At 35.6% G+C, this 22,784-nt stretch overlaps 1 protein-coding gene across 3 annotated transcripts; it reads left to right on the top strand.

Annotated features, from left to right (window-relative positions):
- Positions 1–1,251: 1,251 nt before the first annotated feature.
- On the top strand, positions 1,252–22,056 carry LOC121490527 (bile acid receptor-like). Of its 3 annotated transcripts, none has more exons than XM_041754266.1 (11): positions 1,252–1,422; positions 7,601–7,711; positions 10,054–10,416; positions 12,392–12,532; positions 14,135–14,274; positions 14,366–14,470; positions 14,649–14,748; positions 15,959–16,081; positions 18,023–18,148; positions 18,302–18,415; positions 20,652–22,053. In XM_041754266.1, exons 2-11 carry the CDS (start codon positions 7,648–7,650, stop codon positions 20,897–20,899), a joined length of 1,524 nt encoding a protein of 507 aa, XP_041610200.1. In that variant the 5' UTR covers positions 1,252–1,422; positions 7,601–7,647; the 3' UTR covers positions 20,900–22,053. The 3 variants fall into 3 exon arrangements, with proteins under 3 accessions (XP_041610200.1, XP_041610204.1, XP_041610203.1); XM_041754269.1 differs by lacking the exon at positions 1,252–1,422 and adding an exon at positions 1,444–1,761 and having other exon boundaries at positions 20,652–22,054; XM_041754270.1 differs by lacking the exon at positions 15,959–16,081 and having other exon boundaries at positions 20,652–22,056.
- Positions 22,057–22,784: the final 728 nt, after the last annotated feature.

The following is a 22,784-nucleotide window of genomic DNA, read 5'->3' as shown; positions in this document are numbered from 1 at the left end:
AAGTTATCCCTGATATTTGTATACTAATAATGAAAGGGTTGAAGTTGTTTTAAAAATGTGTTTTTTTAAGAAACAAATGTTCCTGGTAAATATTTAGAAGTTAAGCATTGCTTTTAAAACACATCAAGTACTGTATGTTTGTTTTGCTATATTTCATTGTAAGGTTTCTACTAGTCACTTCTTTTAAGACATAACTTGGAGCCTGTTTTTTGAATATTTTAGAATCAAATAAATGAATTATAATTTTGGAACTCTTATTTTTTGGTTCACTGATTAAAATTCACAGACACAGCGTCTGTTATTTTAAAAAATAAAACTCATGTGATATGACTTGTAGATTTTCTCATGAATTCTTCCCAGTAGTAGATAAGAACCCTTGAAGAATTCAGCATCAATATAGTAGCTGTGAAGCCAGAAACATGATATGGACTGAGATCAGATGCCAAGAAAGATAGAAAAGTGTTTCCTGTGCCACTAATGCAAAAGTAGAACTGGGAGGACAGAGACTAGAGACTACAGACTAGAGCCTAGAGTCCTGTAAAATAGGTGAGTCAGAGGAAGTGTGACTAGTAGAGAATTGGAGTTTAGTGGTGGAATGCATTTGTAACCTTGCCTCTGTAGAAATGCCTTCCAGGGGTGAGACTATGAGCCTGGTATCCAACAAACTTTATGTAAATGATATTAAAAATTATAGTGAACTTATTTATATATCCTGTTCAACTGCTTGCATTTTCATGGAGGTTTACTTCTGCTACTAACTAGCTATAAGAACTTGAACATGGTTATCTATCTGTGTTGCAGTTTTTCTGAGCCAAAAAATTAAGAGGGTTGGACTAGGTGACTTGTACACATATGATGTACCAGTCTGAATTATTATTCACATTTCTAAGTGGATTAACACCTTTTTTGGGTAGGTAATGTGGCAATAAACTTCAAGTTGAATTGTTATAACACCTGTATTAGTAGAGTTTGAATTAATGAGGGTTTTCCTTTTTTGTGCATATTGCTTAGGAGTTTCTAGAGAGCCAGTGTTTTGCAACCAAAATGGAAGAATGTCAAATTTAATCAAGAAAACAAAATATTTATTAAGTAAACAATAAAGAACTCTGGGAGAGTGTGACCTGAAGGTCCCAAGGACCTCTATCCCTGATGATCTGGTTATTATTTGATTTATGTCAAATAATAACTGCCCTTGTTTTGACCCAAGAGAGGACTGTGTGGGAAGTTTGTCTCTGAGATAGAGCTGAAGAGTTGCTCTGCAGAGTGTCTGGAGCCTAAGTGTACGCAGAGTGCCCCCCTCTCGGCTCCTTGATAAATAGGGAAAAAGGTCCAGTTTGCTCCAGCTGGAAAATTGAAGTCGTCGTTAAATCTCTCTATACTTGATTTGTGAAGAAAACGACAGTCTTGTAATATCATTCAACTGTGAGTATTTTGTCTTCTCTCAAAAACCAAAATTTTATAATTTTATGCTGTGTCAATTAAATATGAATGTTAATTTTTTGGCAATTGAGACTATTCTTAAACTCTAAGATGTTAGAGGTATTTTTGGACTTCTTTAGTTTCCACCATTGTTAATTTAGCTTCTGCAAAGTGAATAAGCCAATTGTTGTTACTACCATACTCAAGCTATAAAAAGCATTTGCCCCTTGAAAAAAGGAAATCTAAGTGGATTACACAGTGGTTTGGTTTTCCCTGAAGAATGACAAGGCAATTTTGGACTGTAGTTGGACTTCAGGACATTTGGACATTTGATGTAATAATGTAAGTTGATTCATAGTGATATTTACTCTTACATTTTAAAAATGAAACTAGTTTTCAATCAAGAACTTATTCTTAAAATTATGTTTTTTGAAACTATAGGTTATATGTGAATTCAAGGCAACTTGAAATAAATATGTTCTGATAAAGGTGTGTTTAGGGGATTACACTTCTATTCCAAATGCTAATTATAAAAATTCTTCCAAATTAGGTAAATAGATGCAAAATATATTTCTATATCTCTGGAGATATATATTATTTTCATAGTCTTGAATTTTCTAAATGTATAGTCTGATTTCTCTATTTTTCTTAAGCTGTGGAAATTACTTGCAATAATATTAATTAAATACCTTTTTCATTTAAAACTATATATAGAATTGTATGATTCCATTTATATTAATAGGCAAATACATAGAAACACAGAAAGTGGATTGGTGGTTGCTAGGGATGGGAGGGTGGGTAGAGAATGGGGAGTGACTGCTTATGGGTGTGGGATTTCATTTTGCAGTAATAAGAATGCTCTGGAATTAGATGGTGGTTATAGTGGCATACTCTGTGAATATTCTAAAAACCAAGAAATGTACATTTTAAAAGAGTGAATTTTATGTTATATAAATTACATTTCAATAAAACTATATAATAAAACTCTATGTGAAGATTTCGGAGTGTAAAATCCTCCCAGTATTCTAAGATTAAAGGACAGATTTGTATAAAGGAATCAAGAAGCCTTAATTTGTGCTGTTATTCAAATATATCCTTTTCATTTTCAATTTCCTTGGTTCCAACAAGCTCAGAGAATTTTGACTCAAAGAAGCTCTGCTATGAAAAACTTGTTTATAATTATGCATCATAGAGCACTATCATTCTTTTTTTAAAGTAGAGGCTACTCATGAAAACTGAAATGTTTTTCTTGTGAAGCCATCTACTTTTCAGTTATATTAATTTTATGCAATGCATTATTCATGATTCAAGTGACATATATTGCAAGAGTAAAAATGTAAAAATAGTAAAATTCTTTTAACATGTAGAAATAGTTCTCAGGAGTCCATATGTTTTTCCTGTTAATGTTCCAGCTATATGAAGATTTACTAAGCATAATTTCTAGTTAAGACAGGGGAGAAGCAAATTCATTTCTGCAATTAAGCATCTCTTCAGTAAAATAGCTATTGTAATCTATGAAAACTATAGCTTTTTAATATAATTAAATTTTTAATGAAAAAAATACAGACTTTGCCCATGCCAAATTGATCTTCTTGATAAAAGCTCCTCTCTTAACTGAGTTATTTTTGTTTTTAAATAAATATTTACTAGGAAAGATAACAAAACAGGATCACTTCAGGCCTATTGTAACTTTTTTCTTTAATAAGATAGGAAGTTTTTGATTATATACCGCCCTCTATGCTATTTATAATCTACTTAAGTGTTCTTAAACTAATTGTATGAATAGTTTATTTCTGAAAGTTTTGTTTTATTATGCATACATAATACTTCTATTAAATATCTAAAAGCTCAAGAACATCTAATTAGTGAAAAATTTTATGTAGAAAATAACACAGTATTACTATGAACTTTCTATAAAAGAGATTAACATTTCATATTTTAAAAGGCATATTTGTAATCAAAAGCTTATTTATGGGGGATCCCTGGGTGGCGCAGCGGTTTGGCGCCTGCCTTTGGCCCAGGGTGCGATCCTGGAGACCCGGGATCGAATCCCACATCGGGCTCCCGGTGCATGGAGCCTGCTTCTCTCTCTCTCTCTCTCTCTCTCTCTCTGAGTATCATAAAAATTAAAAATAAATAAAAATAAAAAAAAAGCTTATTTATGTATATGTCCCATGTATGCCCTGGATAACTAGTCCATAAAAAAAGGTCTGCTATGGGGTGCTGGCTGGCTTAGTTGGAAGAGCATGCCACTTTTGATTTCCGGGTCGTGGGTTTGAACCCCACTTTGGGTGTGGAGATTACTTAAATAAATCAATGAGCTTAAAGAAACCCAAACAGGTCTGCTTTAGATAATATTTTTGGGTGTTTACTTACCAGTATTGGAAGGACTTGGTTTCACAACATTGTTATTTACAATTTGAATCCTGATTGTGGCTCACTACAGGGTCACTTATAAGTCACTATAAGATACCTATGGTGTGTCTTTGTCAGGGTATCATCAATTTTGTTTTAGTGAGCTACCTATGTTCATTCTAAATTATTTTTCTTTTCCTTTTTTTTTTTAAAGTATAATACTGTTGATTTTTTTTTTTTTAATGATAGTCACACAGAGAGAGAGAGAGAGAGAGAGGCAGAGGCAGAGACACAGGCAGAGGGAGAAGCAGGCTCCATGCTGGGAGCCCGATGTGGGACTCGATTCTGGGTCTCCAGGATCGCGCCCTGGGCCAAAGGCAGGCGCCAAACCGCTGCGCCACCCAGGGATCCCCATTCCAAATTATTTTTCAAACTCTCAGCAAAGTCTCTAAGTAATATCAAATACTTAATAATTTTCAGTCTTCTTAAGATATTCAATATTATTTGAAGCCTAAGGGTAGTAAGTGCAGCCATTTTAGAAGGGTGAATAACAACTTCAAGTTTTCACATAGTTTTCTTTTTTTTTTTTTCACATAGTTTTCTAAAATCTAACTGACGCTCAAAAGAGAAGTTTGGAAAGAACTGAACAGGACCATTGCTACAAAGTATCACACAAATTAAATGGATAGCATTCAGAATTATTTTTCTATGGAGAGTCAACTTACCTGTTGCAATATAGAAACAGAAGTGTAGGTATCCCTGGGTGGCGCAGCGGTTTAGCGCCTGCCTTTAGTCCAGGCCGCGACCCTGAAGGCGTGGGATCGAATCCCACGTCGGGCTCCTGGTGCACAGAGCCTGCTTCTCCCTCTGCCTATGTCTCTGCCTCTCTCTCTGTGTGACTGTCATGAATAAATAAAAGTTAAAAAAGAAACAGAAGTGTAGAGTAGCTGATTTTATTGATTTTAGTAGTGACTTTTCAAGGAAAACTTCATATAGAAGTTTTGCTTATTTGGGGGCACTGCTTTTTCTTCATCTCTTCCATCCAGTGCTCATTCTATAGGATTGGTGCTATGTTGTCAGAAGATGGAGATTTAAGCACTTTTAAAGGAACATTACATATGGGGTGCCTTGGTGGCTCAGTGTTTGAGCATCTGCCTTTGGCTCAGGTTGTGATCCCAGGGTCCTGGGATTGAGTCCTGCATTGGGCTCCCTGCTTCTCCCTTTGCCTGTGTCTCTGCCTCTCTCTGTGTGTCTCTCATGAATAAAATCTTAAAAAAAAAAAAAAGATAAAGGAACAAACATTCTATTAGATGATAAAAGGGAAAAATTTCAGAGATAATACTATTTAAATCATCTTCATGGATATGGAAACCTCAGCCACGAAGCCCTCACATGAGTAATAAATCAAAGGAAAAGTTTTTTCAGTATAATCTCAGAGGCTAAGAAGTTTGTCACATAAATTTTTTGCATTATTTAAAACCCATTTTCTTTCTTTTTTTGGGTTCTTTTTAAGGGTAAAAATAGTCTTTATCTTTAATAGAAAGGATAAAGCTATAAAAGATGATGGAATCTAGAGTGAGCTTCAGTTTCTTAAACTGTGATTTCCTGTTTAAGTTAATTCAAATTTTTGGAGTTCCTTTCTAGGAAATAAAAATAAATAGCTTTTCCTGTTAAGGGATAGTCTTAGATTTTGAATAATTTTTTCTCATAATAGCTTATGATTTTTAGGCTTTACCTTTTTATTTATTTATTTTTATTTATTTATTTATTTTATTTTTTTATTTATTTTTTTTTTTAGGCTTTACCTTTTTAAGAAAATTTTACATTTAAGTTCAGTTTAGTTAATATATACTGTATTATTAGTTTTAGGTGTAGAACTTAGTGATTCCTCAGTTGCCTATAACATCCAATGCTCATTAAGTGCCCTCCTTAATGCCCATCACCCAGTTACCCCATCCCCCCACCCACCTCCCCTCTAGCAACCCTGCTTGTTTTCTATAGTTGAGAGTCTCTAATGGTTTGCCTCCCTGTTTTCATCTTATTTTTCTTTCCCTTTCCCTATGTTCAGTTATTTCGCTTAGTATAATACTCTCTAGTTCTATCCACATCATTGCAAATGGCAAGATTTCATTCTTTTTGATGGCTGAGTAATATACCATTGTACATACACCACATCTTCTTTATTCATTCATCTGGTGATGGACATCTGGGCTCTTCCCATATTTTGGCTATTGTGGATGTTGCTGCTATATACTTTGGGGTTCATGTGCCCCTTCAAATCACTATGTTTGTAAAGACTCCTAACTCTGGGAAACGAACTAGGGGTGATGGAAGGGGAGGAGGGCGGGGGTGGGGGTGAGTGGGTGACAGGCACTGAGGGGGACACTTGACGGGATGAGCACTGGGTGTTATTCTGTATGTTGGTAAATTGAACACCAATAAAAAATTAATTTATTAAAATAAATTTTTAAAAAAAGGAAAAAAACCTAAATCACTATGTTTGTATCCTTTGGATAAATATCTAGTAGTGCAATTGCTGGGTTACAGGATCGTTCTATTTTTAACTTTTTGAGGAACCTTCATAGTCTTTTCCAGGGTGTCTGCATCACTTTGTATTCCCACCAGCAGTGTAAGAAGGTTCCCCTTTCTCTTCATCCTCGCCAACATCTGTTGTTTCCTGAGTGGTTCATTTTAGTTTTTAGGCTTTACTATTAAAAATAAACCACTTTTTCCAGTAACCCATAAACTTTATTTATTTGTTTATTTTTTAAAGATTTTATTTATTGAGACACACACATACACACACACACACACAGAGAGAGAGAGAGAGAGAGAGAGAGGGACACAGGCAGAGGGAGAAGCAGGCTCCATGCAGGGAACCCGACGTGGGACTCGATCCCGGATCTCTAGGATCCCACCCTGGGCTACAGGCGGTGCTAAACTGCTGTGCCACTGGGGCTGCCCCCATAAACTTTTTTAAATAAAAAAATAAATTTTATTTAGTCAAGCAGGATCAAAATTAATGTTCCAGGGTTTAGGGCTATGAAAAATATTTAGAGAGGACTTAGATTAAAAAAGTGCTATGAAAGCCATTTTTTCCTATTCCTTAATTTCCTTCATAAAAAAGTCTAATTTTTCTTCCTAATTCACCTAAATTTGAACACTGAGATCTTGAAATTACTAGAATAGCAATTATGCGGGATGCCTGGGTGGCTCAGGGTTGAGCATCTGCTTTTGGCTCAGGTCGTGACCCTGGGGTCCTGGGATCAAGTCCTGCATTGGGCTCCCTGCAGGGAGCCAGCCTGCTTCTCCCTGTGTTTGTGTCTCTGACTCTCTCATGAATAAATAAATAAAATCTAAAAAAAGAAAGAATAGCAATTATGAGAATCAGTTATTAAGACAAGAACTTCTGGGTTTTACATGCATTAACTAAACTCTACCAGCAATTTTGCTAGGGGTTTTTAATTATTTTTCTTTCACAAATGACGAAACTAAGGTTTAAGGAGATTTAATGAATAACCCATAAATAAGTGGTGAAAGCAGTGTATGAGGCCTAACATGAAAGCTTGGTACACTTTCAAAAGCCACCTTGATTCTTACCAAGAATTACTGAGTTATTTGTAAAGAGCTGAGGAATAAGAAACTGGCAGAACTAATAATTTGGTGTGTAGAGATACAAAAATATTTCTCCAGTTAAAGGATAAATATGTCTAATGTATAGATTCTACTAAACTATTTTTCAAAAATAGTATTTTAGTTTTTATAAAATCATGCTGATTTGATAGTCATACTTTTAAATAGCCTACAAAAATTTTGTTTCCTTTAGTTCTATTTCAGCATTCACTGATGAATAAGTGAGAATTGGAGCAGAGAATGGCAAATACTTATGTCACTACATCTGATGGGTACTGTCTTGCTGAACCAGTGCAGTACTATGGTATGTAACAAAAAGCTACAGTATTAATAAACACTACAGTGTTAATAAAACACTTTTGGTGTGACATTATGGTTAATTATGGAGTTTTTTAAAAGAGAAATTAACAAGTACACCAATGATTTTACATTATTTCCTATTAGAGGAATTAAAATAAAAAAACAATAAAAGAATATAATTAATTACAAAAAAATCAGTAATACTACAATGTTGTAAGCCAGGATCAGATGTAAAGAGGGAAATGCGTGATAGCTTAAAATTGTATTTAATTTTTAAAATTTGAATTGACATGCAAATTTGAAGTTATTTTAGGGCTAGTTGAAGCTAGATCACAAGCAATTTAGTAAATGTGGCTCAGAGTAGCTATTAAGTATCCTTGAAATTTTCATCTTACTGTAAGATTTCTAGCAAAGGGAACAAAATAGAAACAGAATGCAGGATACAATAGGAATTTTCTCTGAAAAGTCTAAGGCAATAAGATAAATTTATTTTTAAATGCAGTTTTCTTTTAGAGTGAAGGTTAGGGTTAGGGTCTCCATTCTATTTTCCATGCCAATGGAAAATCAGTTAGTATTCTCCATGCAGTCTTTTGACACTCATTCAAGAAGGGCCCTCCTCTTTAAAAAAAGTTACATTGTTTTTACTGATAACCTTTCTTTTTTATATTAGGCTGTCATTAATATTTATTCAACAGTTAGCGTTAGACTGAATGCTGTAAGTTTGCAAGTGATTTATGTGAGTTAATAAAAATTATACTGTTTACCAATCTTGGTGGTAGAATTTTGAGGTTAAAAGTAAGTTTAATCACCTGACTCAGTATCAGGAAAAGTACAAATATTACTAGTTACAGATATAGAGCAACTCAGTATTTCTGGGTCCTTTTGGAGCCAATTTTCTGAATTTAGATTTAGAAATTTTCCTGAAAGCAGGTGCAGCCCGGGTGGTTCAGTGGTTTAATGCTGCCTTTGGTCCAGGGCCTGATCCTGGAGAACCAGGGTCAAGTCCCACATCGGGCTCCCTGCATGGAGCCTGCTTCTCCCTCTGCCTGTGTCTCTGCCTCTCTCTCTCTGTGTCTCCCATGAACAAATAAAATCTTAAAAAAAAAAAAAAAAAAAAAGAAAGAAAGAGGTTTTCCTGAAAGCAGAAAGTAAGTTTAAGTTTTTGGTGCCTGGGTGGCTCAGTCCAGTTAAGCCGCCAGCTCTTGATTTTGGTTGAGGGCAAGATCTTAGAGTCTGGGAATCAAGCCCTGTATCAGGCTCCTTGGTCAGTGGGGAGTCTGCCCAAAGATTCTCTCTCTCCTTCTGCCCTTCCCTCAGTTGGGGCATGCACTCTCTCATTCTCTCTCCCTGAAATAAATAAATACATCTCAAAAAAGAAAGTAAGTTGGTGTTGGGAGCTTCTGATAATTATAATAATGATATTCATTAAGCATCATTTTATATATTATATATGCTTTTGCATACCCTATTTTGTTTCATCCTTATAGTAACCTAGTGAGGTAGATGAATTTATCTCCAGATAATTGCTGGTTAGAATTGATAGTCAAGAAAACACAAAAGAAACGAGTAATTTAAATCAGGTCTACAGATGGCAAAGGAGAATGTTAAGGTGTATTAAATGCAGAGTTCAAAAGAAAACTTTTTTTTTTGCTTGAAATAATGAGGTAGTTGGTAAAATTGAATTTTAGTTTGATTTTTTTGGGGGGGAGTGGGATAATTTACTAATTTATCTCTTTACCGACCTGACTGTACTGCAAACAGTTGTATCCACACAAGGGAAATGCAAAAGATGGGAGACCCTTCTTTCTTTTCAAACCATGGGAAATAATGCATTTCTATTTAAGAAGGGAGACTGGAGGGGCAGCCCCGGGGGGTGGGGGTGGGGGCGGTGGGGTGGTGCTCAGCGGTTTAGCGTCTGCCTTCGGCCCAGGGCGTGATCTTGGAGTCCCAGAATTGAGTCCCACGTCGGGCTCCCTGCATGGAGCCTGCTTCTCTCTCTGCCTGTGTCTCTGCCTCTCTGGCTCTCTCTCTCTGGCTCTCATGAATAAATAAATAAAATCTTAAAAAAAAAAAAAAAAAGAAAGAAAGAAAGGAGACTGGATTGTTATGCAGGCCATTTTAGCTGCCCTTTCTCTCAGCTCCTGAGCAACCTCTGCATACCACGGCGATGGCAGCACTCCTGATGCATTGGAATTCAGTTTACTACCTCCTTCTCATGCTGGACAGCAAGTCCCTGGGATGTAGTGGACATGTGGTACTAACTGTTGAGCATAAAACTCTTTGACATTTGAAAAGAATTATGAAATTTTGATTTTTTACCATTTGTTTTTTTTATGGTAAAAATAGATATTCTGCCAGAGCAAATCAATTATCAGCTGCACGACACTGATTTTCAAGAATCACCTTATTGCCAGTATTCTACTGTCCAGTTTCCGTCAGCTCTACAGACCCAATCTTTACAAAGTCACTTCAGCTCTTATAGCCTGGATCCACAGTTCAGTGGTGGAGAATGTGGATTTGGTTCCTATGAATTAAGCAAACCCACCTTTGTGGTTGATCATGATGCTGAAGATGGATACTCTGGAATAAAAAGGTCCAGACTAACGCATTCTTCTATTCGGCTTAAGCGACAGGAAGAACTCTGTGTAGTTTGTGGTGATAAAGCATCAGGATATCATTATAATGCACTTACTTGTGAAGGTTGCAAAGGTAAGGATAAAGTTAAAACTGAAGTCCTAGTGTTCTCTGAAGAGTCATGAAATTTTAGGCATGTAAGAATACTCTTAATTTTTAAAGTGTGAAAAATAAAACCAGGGAGAGCCATTGATACCTTTAAAGGTAATCTGTGTCATAAACGACATGAAAATAGAATGTAATAAAGTTTTGATTTGGTTTTATTTTTGATGAAAAACTTACATTTAAATGTAAAATAAAAAATAAATATAAAATCTAACATTTATACATAGAAGCTATGTTCTTAGATTAATGATATTGGAATAGAAAATGATTTTTAGGGGTGCCTGGGTGGCTCAGTCAGTTGGGCAACTGGCTCTTGGTTCCAGCTCAGGTTGTGACCTTGGATGGTGGGATTGTGCCCTGAGTGGGGCTCTGCACTTGGCTCAGAGTCTGTTTGTCCCTGCCCCATGCATATGCCAGGGCGCTTGCTCTGTCTCAAGTAAGTAAGTAAATAAATCTTTTAAAAAAATGATTTAAAAAAATATCTGAACATTAACTATTATATCTTCTCATGTGGTTGATATAATTCATACATTATAAGGGAATTTGAATTAAATGACTTCTATGATTCTATTTTAATTTCTTTGAATGCTTTTTTTGAAAACAAATGGGGGATTTGCAAGTGAAGATCATCATTGACAATGAAGTTTTCAGAGTGAAATAGTCCTCGATGGAAGTTTTGAAACACTTCTGCATTGTTTTTGTTTACAAATGCAATGTTGGGACAGAACCTGGAAATGATTAGGCTGATGCAGCACTTGGTAAACAGGTCTGTTGGAAGTTCAGGGTGAACATTTACTGTTAGAATTTCATAACTCACCGGTCACAAAGAATAGCCAAATGAAGACTGTGGAAAATGAGGTACCAGCTTCATGAATAGAATAACTGGGCAAATATTTGCTTACTCTTAAAATGCAAGGCCTTGTTGTTAAAGCTAGGTAGAAGAGGAGGCATAGTTCTGGAAAACTTAGGCCGAGCTTTCTATTCCCTTTGATGAATCTAATGCATGAAACTCTCACTCTCAAGTGTGTCTACAGAAAAAGGCATCACAGGTCTCTATGGGGGCATTGACAAAGCTTATCAACTTTACTGCTTGGAATAGATTAAGGAAGATACAGGGATTGTTGCATTGGAATGGGTAATGAAAGAGGAATTGGGAAGGGGGACTGCTATGGAAGGATTTAGGAAGAGAAAGAAAATATAAACACCTCTACCAAAACACACATACAGGGATCCCTGGGTGGCGCAGCGGTTTGGCGCCTGCCTTTGGCCCAGGGCGCGATCCTGGAGACCCGGGATCGAATCCCACGTCGGGCTCCCGGTGCGTGGAGCCTGCTTCTCCCTCTGCCTGTGCCTCTGCCTCTCTCTCTATCTCTCTGTGACTATCGTAAATAAATAAAAAAAATTAAAAAAAAAAATTACAAAACACACATACACATAACACAGCCTATTCAATGTCTCAGACCAAATAACCTAAAAATATTTTCTCATCCTTGGGAGTGCTAAGAAAGGAAGGAGGATAGAGGAGTAAGTTTTGAAGTGGAAATACGAGGAGAGAAGGAGAGAGATTTTCCTTCTAGTTTTACATGACCATATATTCTTTCAAGTGCATCTTGAAAGATGCTTCATGGAATCTTGGCATTCTGTACAATAGAGTTGTAAAAATGCTTTTAGATGATATAACCATAATAAAATAGAAAGTTATCATAATGTGATGGAACTATTTAAAGATGTGATTATTGAAAGGAACAATCTTGGAATTAGAAGATATCAATCATGAGGTAACATAAATGTATATTAAACCAAGTCTTATTGATGGAAAAAACCATTTTATTGAAATAATTTATTTTGATTACTTTATTAGGAAGGTAATAAAAACTGAAAAGATTTTTTTTTTAAACTGAAAAGATCTAAAGTAAAATTTTAAGAGTAATTTTTTTGTCATTAGGTTTTTTTCGACGTAGCATTACCAAAAATGCAGTATATCATTGCAAGAATGGTGGCCACTGTGAAATGGACATGTACATGCGTAGGAAATGTCAAGAGTGCAGACTGAAAAAGTGTAAGGCAGTGGGAATGTTGGCAGAATGTAAGTGTTATTTATTGACTCTGGGGGTTCTTTTTTGAGGGGATTTTACTTTTTCTTACTTTATTGACTACATAATGCATTCCTCAAGTTATCAATTTGAACATTAACATTTTGTCTAGATTTAAGCTATTTTTCTGCCAACTGATAGATTAGGATAACTGGTAACCAATCTAGGTAATTATTTCCATAAACCCTATTCTATACTGTACTGCTTTAATTTTGGCAATACTAGTATGTTCGTCTTCATTGGAAATCTTTGAATTTTCATATTTACTTAAAGTTACGTATCTGTTTCATATTTACTTAAAGTTACGTATCTGTAAAGAGCAGAATTTTAAATTAGTAGTTCCCCTTCTTTGGTCTTATATTTTTAGAAGCCTACATGATAACTAGGTATGTAGAGCCTACTAACTAATCATAGGTGTCAAAACCCAACTCAACAGGCAGAAGGGTACCTTGGCTAAGTTCCTTCTACATTCACAATACTTTTAGCTTATACATTACATGATGTCTTGTAATCTCCAGAGTAGTACCAAGATTTTGGCATTATTTCCTCAATTCCTCCTATTTTCCAGGGCCCAAAATGTCATGGTGATTTCAAAATTCATTTTTCTTAATAAGGTACTATTAGTGTTATCTTTTCATGTCTAAGCTAGCCTGGTACAAACTCTTACTATCTTGCACTTATACTATTATATTAATTTCATGGCTATTTCTTCATTATCTCTTTTTAGTTCAATCCACCTCCAACTGCTATGATAATATTCTTTAATTTTTATTACATTATACTCCTGTTAAACACCAGTGCAATGTTGTTTATATTATATGCTTATTTATTTATTTATTTTTATTATATGCTTATTTTAATAAAATCAAAGCTCTTTCAAGTTCTTGACCGAAAGGATTCCTATTCTTTAAAATTCTGGAGTCAGGGCTGCCTGACTAGCTAGCTCAGTTGGTGGAATATGTGACTTTTGATTTCAAGGGTTGTGAGTTTGAGCCCCATGTTGGGGGTAGAGATTACTTAAAAATCTTTAAAAAAAATTTCAGGATTGGAGTAGATCTTAAGATTATCCTATCCAACCAGACTGAATCCTTTACCTTATCCCTGTCTGAGACTGTTCAGGCTGCCATAACAAATACCATTGTCTTGTCTTATTAGGAAAAAATTGACTTAGCTCATTTAACAAAATCACAAAATATTCTCTTGACCTTATATAAAAATCAAAGAAAAAAAGCTCATAGATAAGGTAGTTGAACTGTTATACCAATTGATATTTTATGTCATTTCCAAGATATACTTTATATGGAAATTTATCTAATATAAAAAGGTCTAAATGTATGATTTGGAGTTGCAAAATTGATTTTCAACTTATGTTTAGGATGACTGTGTACTTTTAGGTAGAAGGTACTTATGGAAGGAAAAGGAGAAAGTAATGTAGTAAATTTAACTGCTGTGTACATATGTGCCAAAAATGAAATGTTCTTCATGAAAAGACAAGTCTATGATTATACGTGTATACAGTATAAGACAACTTACATCAAATCCTATAATGTTATTTGCCATACCTAAAACATTTTATATGAATTGTAATATCACAGGTTTGCTCACAGAAATCCAATGCAAATCAAAGAGACTTCGAAAGAACTTTAAACAGAAGAACAGTTTTTACTCTAGCATCAAAGTGGAAGAGGAAGGAGTAGACAAGCTTATATCATCCACCACTAGATCTGGAAAAGTGGCAAGACTCATACAATTTCTTGTTTCTTTAATGATGACATGTCTTGCTTAATAAGAATTCATTATAGTTTTTCCCTTATGTTTTCTTATAGATTAAGGAGAGCATGGAACTAACTCAAGAGGAACATCAGCTCATTAATAACATTGTGGCTGCTCATCAAAAATATACAATTCCTTTGGAGGAAACAAAGAAATTTGTATGTGTTCATTAATTACAAGAAATAATTTATAGCTAATTATGTTAGAAAATAAGAGCATAAACATGAAAGTTAAAAATTTAAACAGTCGAAAAAAAAATTTAAACAGTCGAAAAAAAAAAATTTAAACAGTCGAAAGAAATAAAATATATGAATCTTATTTCTTTTTGTTGGCTAGCTGCAGAAGTATGCAAATCCTGAACTGAGCTTTTTGCAACTCTCAGAGACAGTGGTTCTACACCTACAGGGGTTAATAGATTTTACCAAGGAACTCCCAGGTAATCACTTTACCTTTTGAAAAAAAAAGTAATTTAATATTTAATTTTTAAAAAGTTCCCTGTTTTATTTTTTAAAGATTTTATTTATTTATTCATTCATGAGAGACACACACACACAGAGAGGCAGAGACACAGGCAGAGGGAGAAGCAGGCTCCATGTAGGGAGCCCGATGCAGGACTTGATCCGGGGGCTCGAGGATCACACCCTGGGCTGAAGGTGGCACTAAACCGCTGAGCCACCCAGGCTGCCCCCCCAAAAAGTTCCCCGTTTTAAAGAACGGGGACATTTTAGGAAAACAAAAACCTCTATTTTTCTACCAAAGCTGCTTCTAAATGCAAAAACATATTCATTTTGTCTGCTTTAAATAATCAGGTGTGGGGGTGGTGCTTGTGTGGCTCAGTTGGTTAAGCATCCCACTCTTGATTTCCGCTCAGGTCATGATCTCAGGTTGTGAGTTTTAGCCCTACTATCCCTCTACCTCTGCGCCTCCACCTCTTCTGCATTCTCTCTCTCTAAAAACAAAACAAAGCAAAAACAATCAGGTAGTTGAAAATATAAATATTTAAAAATATTAAATGACCCTAAAGATGTAGAGCAAGACAAATAATGATTGTTATCTTTTAATGTTTCGAAATAAACTTTTTGTTTTTTATATAAAATATGAAATAAAATTGCCTGTACAATATGAAAAAATAAAGCTACAGTTGGCCAAAATAGAACTATTTACATGTAGATAACTCACTGTAAAAATAAATTCTTTGAGGCTAAACTTTTTTTTTTTTTTTTTTTTTAATTTATGATAGTCACAGAGAGATAGAGAGAGAGGCAGAGACACAGGCAGAGGGAGAAGCAGGCTCCATGCACCTGGAGCCTGACGTGGGACTCGACCCCGGGTCTCCAGGATCGCGCCCTGGGCCAAAGGCAGGCGCCAAACCGCTGCGCCACCCAGGGATCCCGCTAAACTGTTTTTCATTTGCTCTTATTAAAACTCATATTAAAGTATTACAAGTTCTGATGAAAGTGCTCCAAAATACTACCACGTGGAATCAAGAATTTTGTTCAGATTTGAAGTTACGAATAGTGATTATTCTAGGGAAACATATAGGATTCATATTATAACTAAATGAATAATTAAAAATATTAAATCATACACCTGAACATTTTCTTTTCATTATTGATTTCAAACAACTATGTGATCTTTTCTTCAAGGATTTGAAAATTTGACAATTGAGGACCAGACTGCATTACGCAAAGGATCAAAAACTGAAGTGATGTTCCTTCATGGGGCCCAACTTTACAGTCAGAAACAATGTCTTTCATCAGCTTCTGAAAGTAAAAAAGGCCAATCAATTCAATCTTAATGTTAACAGTTACTATAAAATACGGCAATAAATTACATAACATTATTTTTCAATTATATTTTGGTTTTTCTAGTGTAGTTATGAATAAGCACTTCATAGTAGTTTTTCCAATTCATTGGTCTAGCTTTTAAGCTGCTTTTATTTTTTTAATTATTTTTATTTATTTTTAATAAATTTATTTATTGGTGTTCAACTTGCCAACATATAGAATAACACCCAGTGCTCATCCCCTCAAGTGCTCACCTCAGTGCCCATCACCCAATCACCCCCATCCCCCACCTACCTCCCCTTCCACCACCCCTAGTTCGTTTCCCAGAGTTAGGAGTCTTCATGTTCTGTCTCCCTTTCTGATATTTCCCACTCATTTTTTTCTCCTTTCCCCTTTATTCCCTTTCACTATTTTTTATATTCCCCAAATGAATGAGACCATATAATGTTTGTCCTTCTCCGATTGACTTATTTCACTCAGCATAATACCCTCCAGGTCCATCCACGTCGAAGCAAATGGTGGGTATTTGTAGTTTCTAATGGCTGAGTAATATTCCATTGTATACATAGACCACAGCTTCTTTTTTTTTTTTTTCACAGCTTCTTTTTTAATAAATTTATTTTTTAAAATAAATTTTTATTTATTTATGATAGTCATACAGAGAGAGAGAGAGAGAGAGAGAGAGAGAGAGGCAGAGACACAGGCAGAGGGAGAAGCAGGCTCCACGCACCGGGAGCCCAATGTGGGATTCGATCTTTGGTCTCCAGGATCGCGCCCTGGGCCAAAGGCAGGCGCCAAACCGCTGCGCCACCCAGGGATCCAATAAATTTATTTTTTATTGGTGTTCAATTTGCCAACATACAGAATAACACCCAGTGCTCATCCTGTCAAGCGCCCCCGTCAGTGCCCGTCACCCATTCACCCCCACCCCCGCCCTCCTCCCCTTCCACCACCCCTAGTTCGTTTCCCAGAGTTAGGAGTCTTCATGTTTTGTCTCCCTTTCTGATATTTCCTACCCGTTTCTTCTCCCTTCCCCTCTATTCCCTTTCACTATTATTTATATTCCCCAAATGAATGAGACCATGTAATGTTTGTCCTTCTCTGATTGACTTATTTCACTCAGCATAATACCCTCCAGTTCCATCCACGTCGAAGTAAATGGTGGGTATTTGTCGTTTCTAATGGCTGAGTAATATTCCATTGTATACATAGACCACATCTTCTTTATCCATTCATCTTTCGATGGACACCGAGGCTCCTTCCACAGTTTGGCTATTGTGGACATTGCTGCTAGAAACATCGGGGTGCAGGTGTCCCGCCGTTTCATTGCATCTGAATCTTTGGGGTAAATCCCCAACAGTGCAATTGCTGGGTCGTAGGGCAGGTCTATTTTTAACTCTCTGAGGAACCTCCACACAGTTTTCCAGAGTGGCTGCACCAGTTCACATTCCCACCAACAGTGCAAGAGGGTTCCCCTTTCTCCACATCCTCTCTAACATTTGTGGTTTCCTGCCTTGTTAATTTTCCCCATTCTCACTGGTGTGAGGTGGTATCTCATCGTGGTTTTGATTTGTATTTCCCTGATGGCAAGTGATGCAGAGCATTTTCTCATGTGCTTGTTGGCCATGTCTATGTCTTCCTCTGTGAGATTTCTGTTCATGTCTTTTGCTGCTTTTCTTTTAAAGAAAACCTTTTTTTTTTAAAAAAAAATTATGGCATCATGGAAAGCATATTTTTGCAGTTTTTTACACAAAATTTATATAAAATATGAACTATTAATTTCAGTTCATGTTTCAGTAATAAAAATTATAAAGCTACCATTTGTTGGGAATATTTCCTGTCTAAAAGATTAGAGAGATTGAATTTACTAACAGTATAAAGTTTTTTTTAAAAATCAGACTTTATGTTTTTCCCTGTTACTAGGTACTCTGAGAATAGCAGATAATTCAGATCATTCACTGAATTTTCATAATCAGAGTGATAATAGAAATGTTATTTATTCTGTGGAAACATTTCACAATGAAGACTGTCTTCCTACTACACTGACTGGTAATATTTACATACAATACAAAATATTATATTGGATAGAAAATATTGGCCAGATACAATGTTTCATTATTCTGCTTTGGGAAAAAGATTATAATGGTAATATGATTCTGCATTATAGTCTGATGAAAATACATTTAACATTAATCTTTTCAGGTATTGCTGAAGAATTTATTACTACACTGTTTTACTTCTATAGAAGAATGAGTGAACTTAATATTACTAATATTGAATATGCTCTGCTTGCGGCAACAACCGTGTTTTTTTCAGGTAAAAAAACCATTCAGAAATAAAAATTTGGGTTAAGTTTGGCAATCAAATCATGATATCTGTGGTTATTATTCACTGATGCCAAATGTAACAATTTAGTTTCATCAAAATTTTCTCTGAGAGAATTCTCTTCAGTTTATGAACATGCTGTAATTTCTTGCATTTAAAAAAAATGCCTTCTTGACTTCTAATCCCTTTCAGCTATTTTCCCCATTTCTCTGTTCTACTCTACAGGATTTTTTTTATAGTTGTCTATACTCCCCCCTTTATTCCTCCCATTTATTCCTGAACCCACTGCAGCCATATTTTGTCCCCTTCTTTCCACTCCACCACAATTTGTCCAAGATCTTCAGTAATCTGGCATTGCTGATTATATTTTTACAGTGGTCAATCTTAGTTCTCATTGTACTTGGCCCATCAGCTTCATGTGACAGAGCAAAAAATTCCTTCTTTCTTGGAAAACTTTCATCCCTTGGCTTCTGTTGATCACTCCCTCCTGCTAGACATTTCCCCCCGCCCCTTGATTTCCAGGACATCACATGCTCTTGATTTTCCTCCTCAGTGGCTGCTTTTTCCAACCCCTTTGTCAATTCCTCCTCATCTCCCACACAGATAAATGTTAAGGGTGTCCTAGGGTTCAGTTCTTTTTTCTTCTACACTTGATCCCTTTGAAATTTCATCCCATCTCATGGCTTTAAACATAATCTATATATATTGACAACTCCCAAAGTTATATACCACATTGAACTGCTCTCCTAAGCTCCACTAAATAGCTTACTCAAGATTTCAACTTGTAGTAGGCATATCAAATTTAACATGTCCCAAGGTGAACTCTCGATCTGTCCCCTGAACCCCTATATTATTCCTCCGTCTTTACTAAACGGAATCTCCATCCTTCAAGTTGCACAAGCCAAAATTTGTGAAGTCATCCTTCACTACTTTCTCTTATGCTCTATCAAATAGGCAACACCTCCTGTTAGCTCTAGCCTCAAAATATATTCAGAACTCAACCACTCCTTACTCTGTCCCTGCTACCCTAATTCAAACTAGTATCCTTTTTTGCTTTCCTGTTTCTGCCCTTGCCTCCCTAGAGTCTATTCTCTATATAGTAGTCAGTTTTCCTTTATTATTTTTATTTTTAAAAAAGATTTATTTTTTCATGAGAGACACAGAGAGAGAGAGAGAGAGGCAGAGACAAAGGCAGAGGCAGAAGCAGGCTCCATGCAGGGAGCCCAATGTGGGACTCGATCCCGGGTCTCCAGGATCATGCCCTGGGCTGAAGGCAGGTGCTAAACTGCTAAGCCACCCAGGGATCCTCCCAGTTATTCCTTTAAAACATAATCCAGATCATTTCATTTCTCTGCTCATAATCTACACAGATTAAAGCTGAATTCTTTCCATTATTGCCTACTCCTGTTCCTTTTGCTTACACCATCACCGCCACACTACTTTTGAAACATGTATTACTTGAAAATGTCAAGCAGGTTCCTGCCACAGGTTGTATTGTGTTGGACAAATATGTTTGGAAAGCTCTCTCCCCAGATAGCTACATGCCTCTCTCCTTCATCTCAGATCTCTGTTAAATGTCATCTTACCTCTGATTATCCTTTTAAAAATAGCTACTGCCCTTCTACCCTAAATTCTTATTTCTTTCTCTGTTTATTTTTGTCCATAACACTTATATTGTCATATTATATTTTTATTTAAAATGTGAATATATCTCTTCTCACCGACTCCTCCCAAAGTCAGGATATAAGCTTAAAAAGGGCAGGAAATTGTGTCTGTTATGCTCACTGCTGTATCTCCACCACAATGCCTGGATAGATAATTGCTGCTTAACCATTAAGAAATTCTTGGTTGGTTCTTCTGTTTTATATCTAGGTTCTTAAGAAGCTTGCCTTTTGCTTACTATTGATCTTGAGGAAATTAATCTTTTTAAGTTTCAAGTAAGCTTGAAACTTGCTCTTATATTCCTACAACCACTTACTGACCCTTCTCTTCTCTACATCTCATGAAGCTCGTGTGAGAAAAAGTGGTAATAGTAGAACTTAACTCATAGCATACTATGAAGATTAAGGCATTGCATGAAATAAGTTACTTAGCATAATATCTTGCATATATTAAGAATTCGGCAAATATTTGCTCTTTTGATTATTTACAAACTGTACTGTTCTAAATTAATTATTTTCTACCACTTTCCAGTATTCATTAAGATATATATGATGATGTTTTTCAGATCGTCCACACCTTAAAAATAAGCAACATGTGGAAAATTTACAAGAACCAATTTTACACATTTTGTATAAATATTCAAAAATTTATCATCCGGAAGACCTACAACATTTTGCTCATCTCATAGGGAGGCTCACTGAACTGAGAACGCTGAATCACAACTATTCAGAAATACTTAGCACTTGGAAAGCAAAGGACCCCAAATTGGCTAGTTTACTCTTGGAGAAATGGAATTTGTATTCACATTGCTGAAATTTTAGAATGTTGTTGTGGTTTGCCTCAAAACTTTCTAAATCTAGATTATTTACTCTATCATCATAGGATAACTGCTTTGAAAAACAAACCGGATTGCGAGGTTTGTTATAGCAATATATCACCATAAAATGGACTTTATCAGTGCTCATCAAGTTTTGTGAAATATAGGACCAACCACTAGAGGGACATCTAGGATTCTCTTCAAGATTTGACTCAAAAGAAGCAATGATTGTTACTGCATGGTTCCTTTAAATGGAAATAAAGCTAAATAGAGTTCTTACCTGAAGAAACTCTACTTTTTCTCCTTTACTAGAAAATTGAATGAAAAAAACATATGGATTATAGACATGAGAAAGGCTATCTAGGGGAAACAACTGTAATCAGAAGAAAGTTTGTGAACCTCATTTAAATTAGGCCAGATTGATGGATTAAGAACTAACATTTGAACTTATTCCTGTTGGAATTTTATGAATTATTAAAGAGGAACAAAACTTTGTTCAACTCTTACCATTTTTTAATTTTTTTTAAGAATAAATCTTTAAGTCCACATTCTAAAAATCTGTGATGGCGAGATATTGAAAAAAGTTAAAATGACTAATTATTAAAATGTTTTCACATAAATTGGGAAATTTAGCACTGGTTATTCTGCTAGACAATATTTGATGTTTTTGCCAATACCTTTTGTAGAAAAAGTGAAATCCTTAAAAACTGAAAACTTTCCACAAATATTTTAATCCTTGTAAGGATAGGAAGACTACTTAGTAAAAATAAATTTCATGTGAATTACATGAGATTGAGAAATTCTACGGTGGCACTATTGTTTTGGAAGACTGGTGTTAAGTAAAATATTATGAATTCAATACTACTAGTAGTAGCATTTTGGTTTTCAATAAAGCAGTTGGTTTTCAAAAGTTGTTTTTCAATTATAAAACTTAAAACTGGAATATTGAATTTATACCTCAACTTTAAAAAGATCTCATTTAAATGTATTAATTATTGCCCTCATGGGGTATCTTGGGCATAAACCTGGGATCATATCATCTCTCGGAATATTTTGTCTTTTTAAAGGTATCTAGACTCCTTAAACATAAAATGGAGGACTTAACTCGGATTATCTTTTCAGCTCAAAATCTTTTGTGTTTTATTTTATTTTTAAATTTTATTTAATTAATTAATTAATTAATTAAATTCATGAGAGACACTCAGAGAGGCAGAAATACAGGCAGAGGGAGAAACAGGGAGCCCGATGCGGGACTTGATCCCAGGATTCCGGGATCATGACCTGAGCTGAAGGCAGATGCTCAACTGCTGAGCCATCCAGGCGTCTCCAGCTCAAGATCTTTTAAATTTTAGCATGAACCATGATGCGTCATAGATGAAATTTATACAACACAATTGGTTATATAAAAATAGTACTTAAGGGGATCCCTGGGTGGCGCAGTGGTTTGGCGCCTGCCTTTGGCCCAGGGTGCGATCCTGGAGACCCGGGATCGAGTCCCCCATTGGGCTCCCTGCATGGAGCCTGCTTCTCCCTCTGCCTATGTCTCTGCCTCTCTCTCTCTCTGTGACTATCATAAATAAATAAAAATTAAAAAAAAATTTAAAAAATAGTACTTTTAGGTCTTTTGGAAAAACATCAGTTATCGTACGTGGAGAAGTGAGAAAACACAGTCAAATGTGTTCAAAATGGAACTCATTATCTTATTGCTCAACCTAGGTCTTTAGTACCAGAATATTTATTGTATTTACTCGCCCCAGCGTGGAGCCAAGCAGTCACCTTAGACTCTTTCACTGCTTACTATTAAAAAGCCATCAAATCCAGTTTCACTTCCAAACATCTTTTACATTTTGAGGCCTCTTCATCTCCACGCCACCACCAACG

This window comes from Vulpes lagopus, chromosome 5 (genome assembly GCF_018345385.1).
Source record: "Vulpes lagopus strain Blue_001 chromosome 5, ASM1834538v1, whole genome shotgun sequence".
Classification (NCBI taxonomy): Eukaryota; Metazoa; Chordata; class Mammalia; order Carnivora; family Canidae; genus Vulpes; species Vulpes lagopus.
This window is presented reverse-complemented; position numbering and strand designations above follow the sequence as displayed.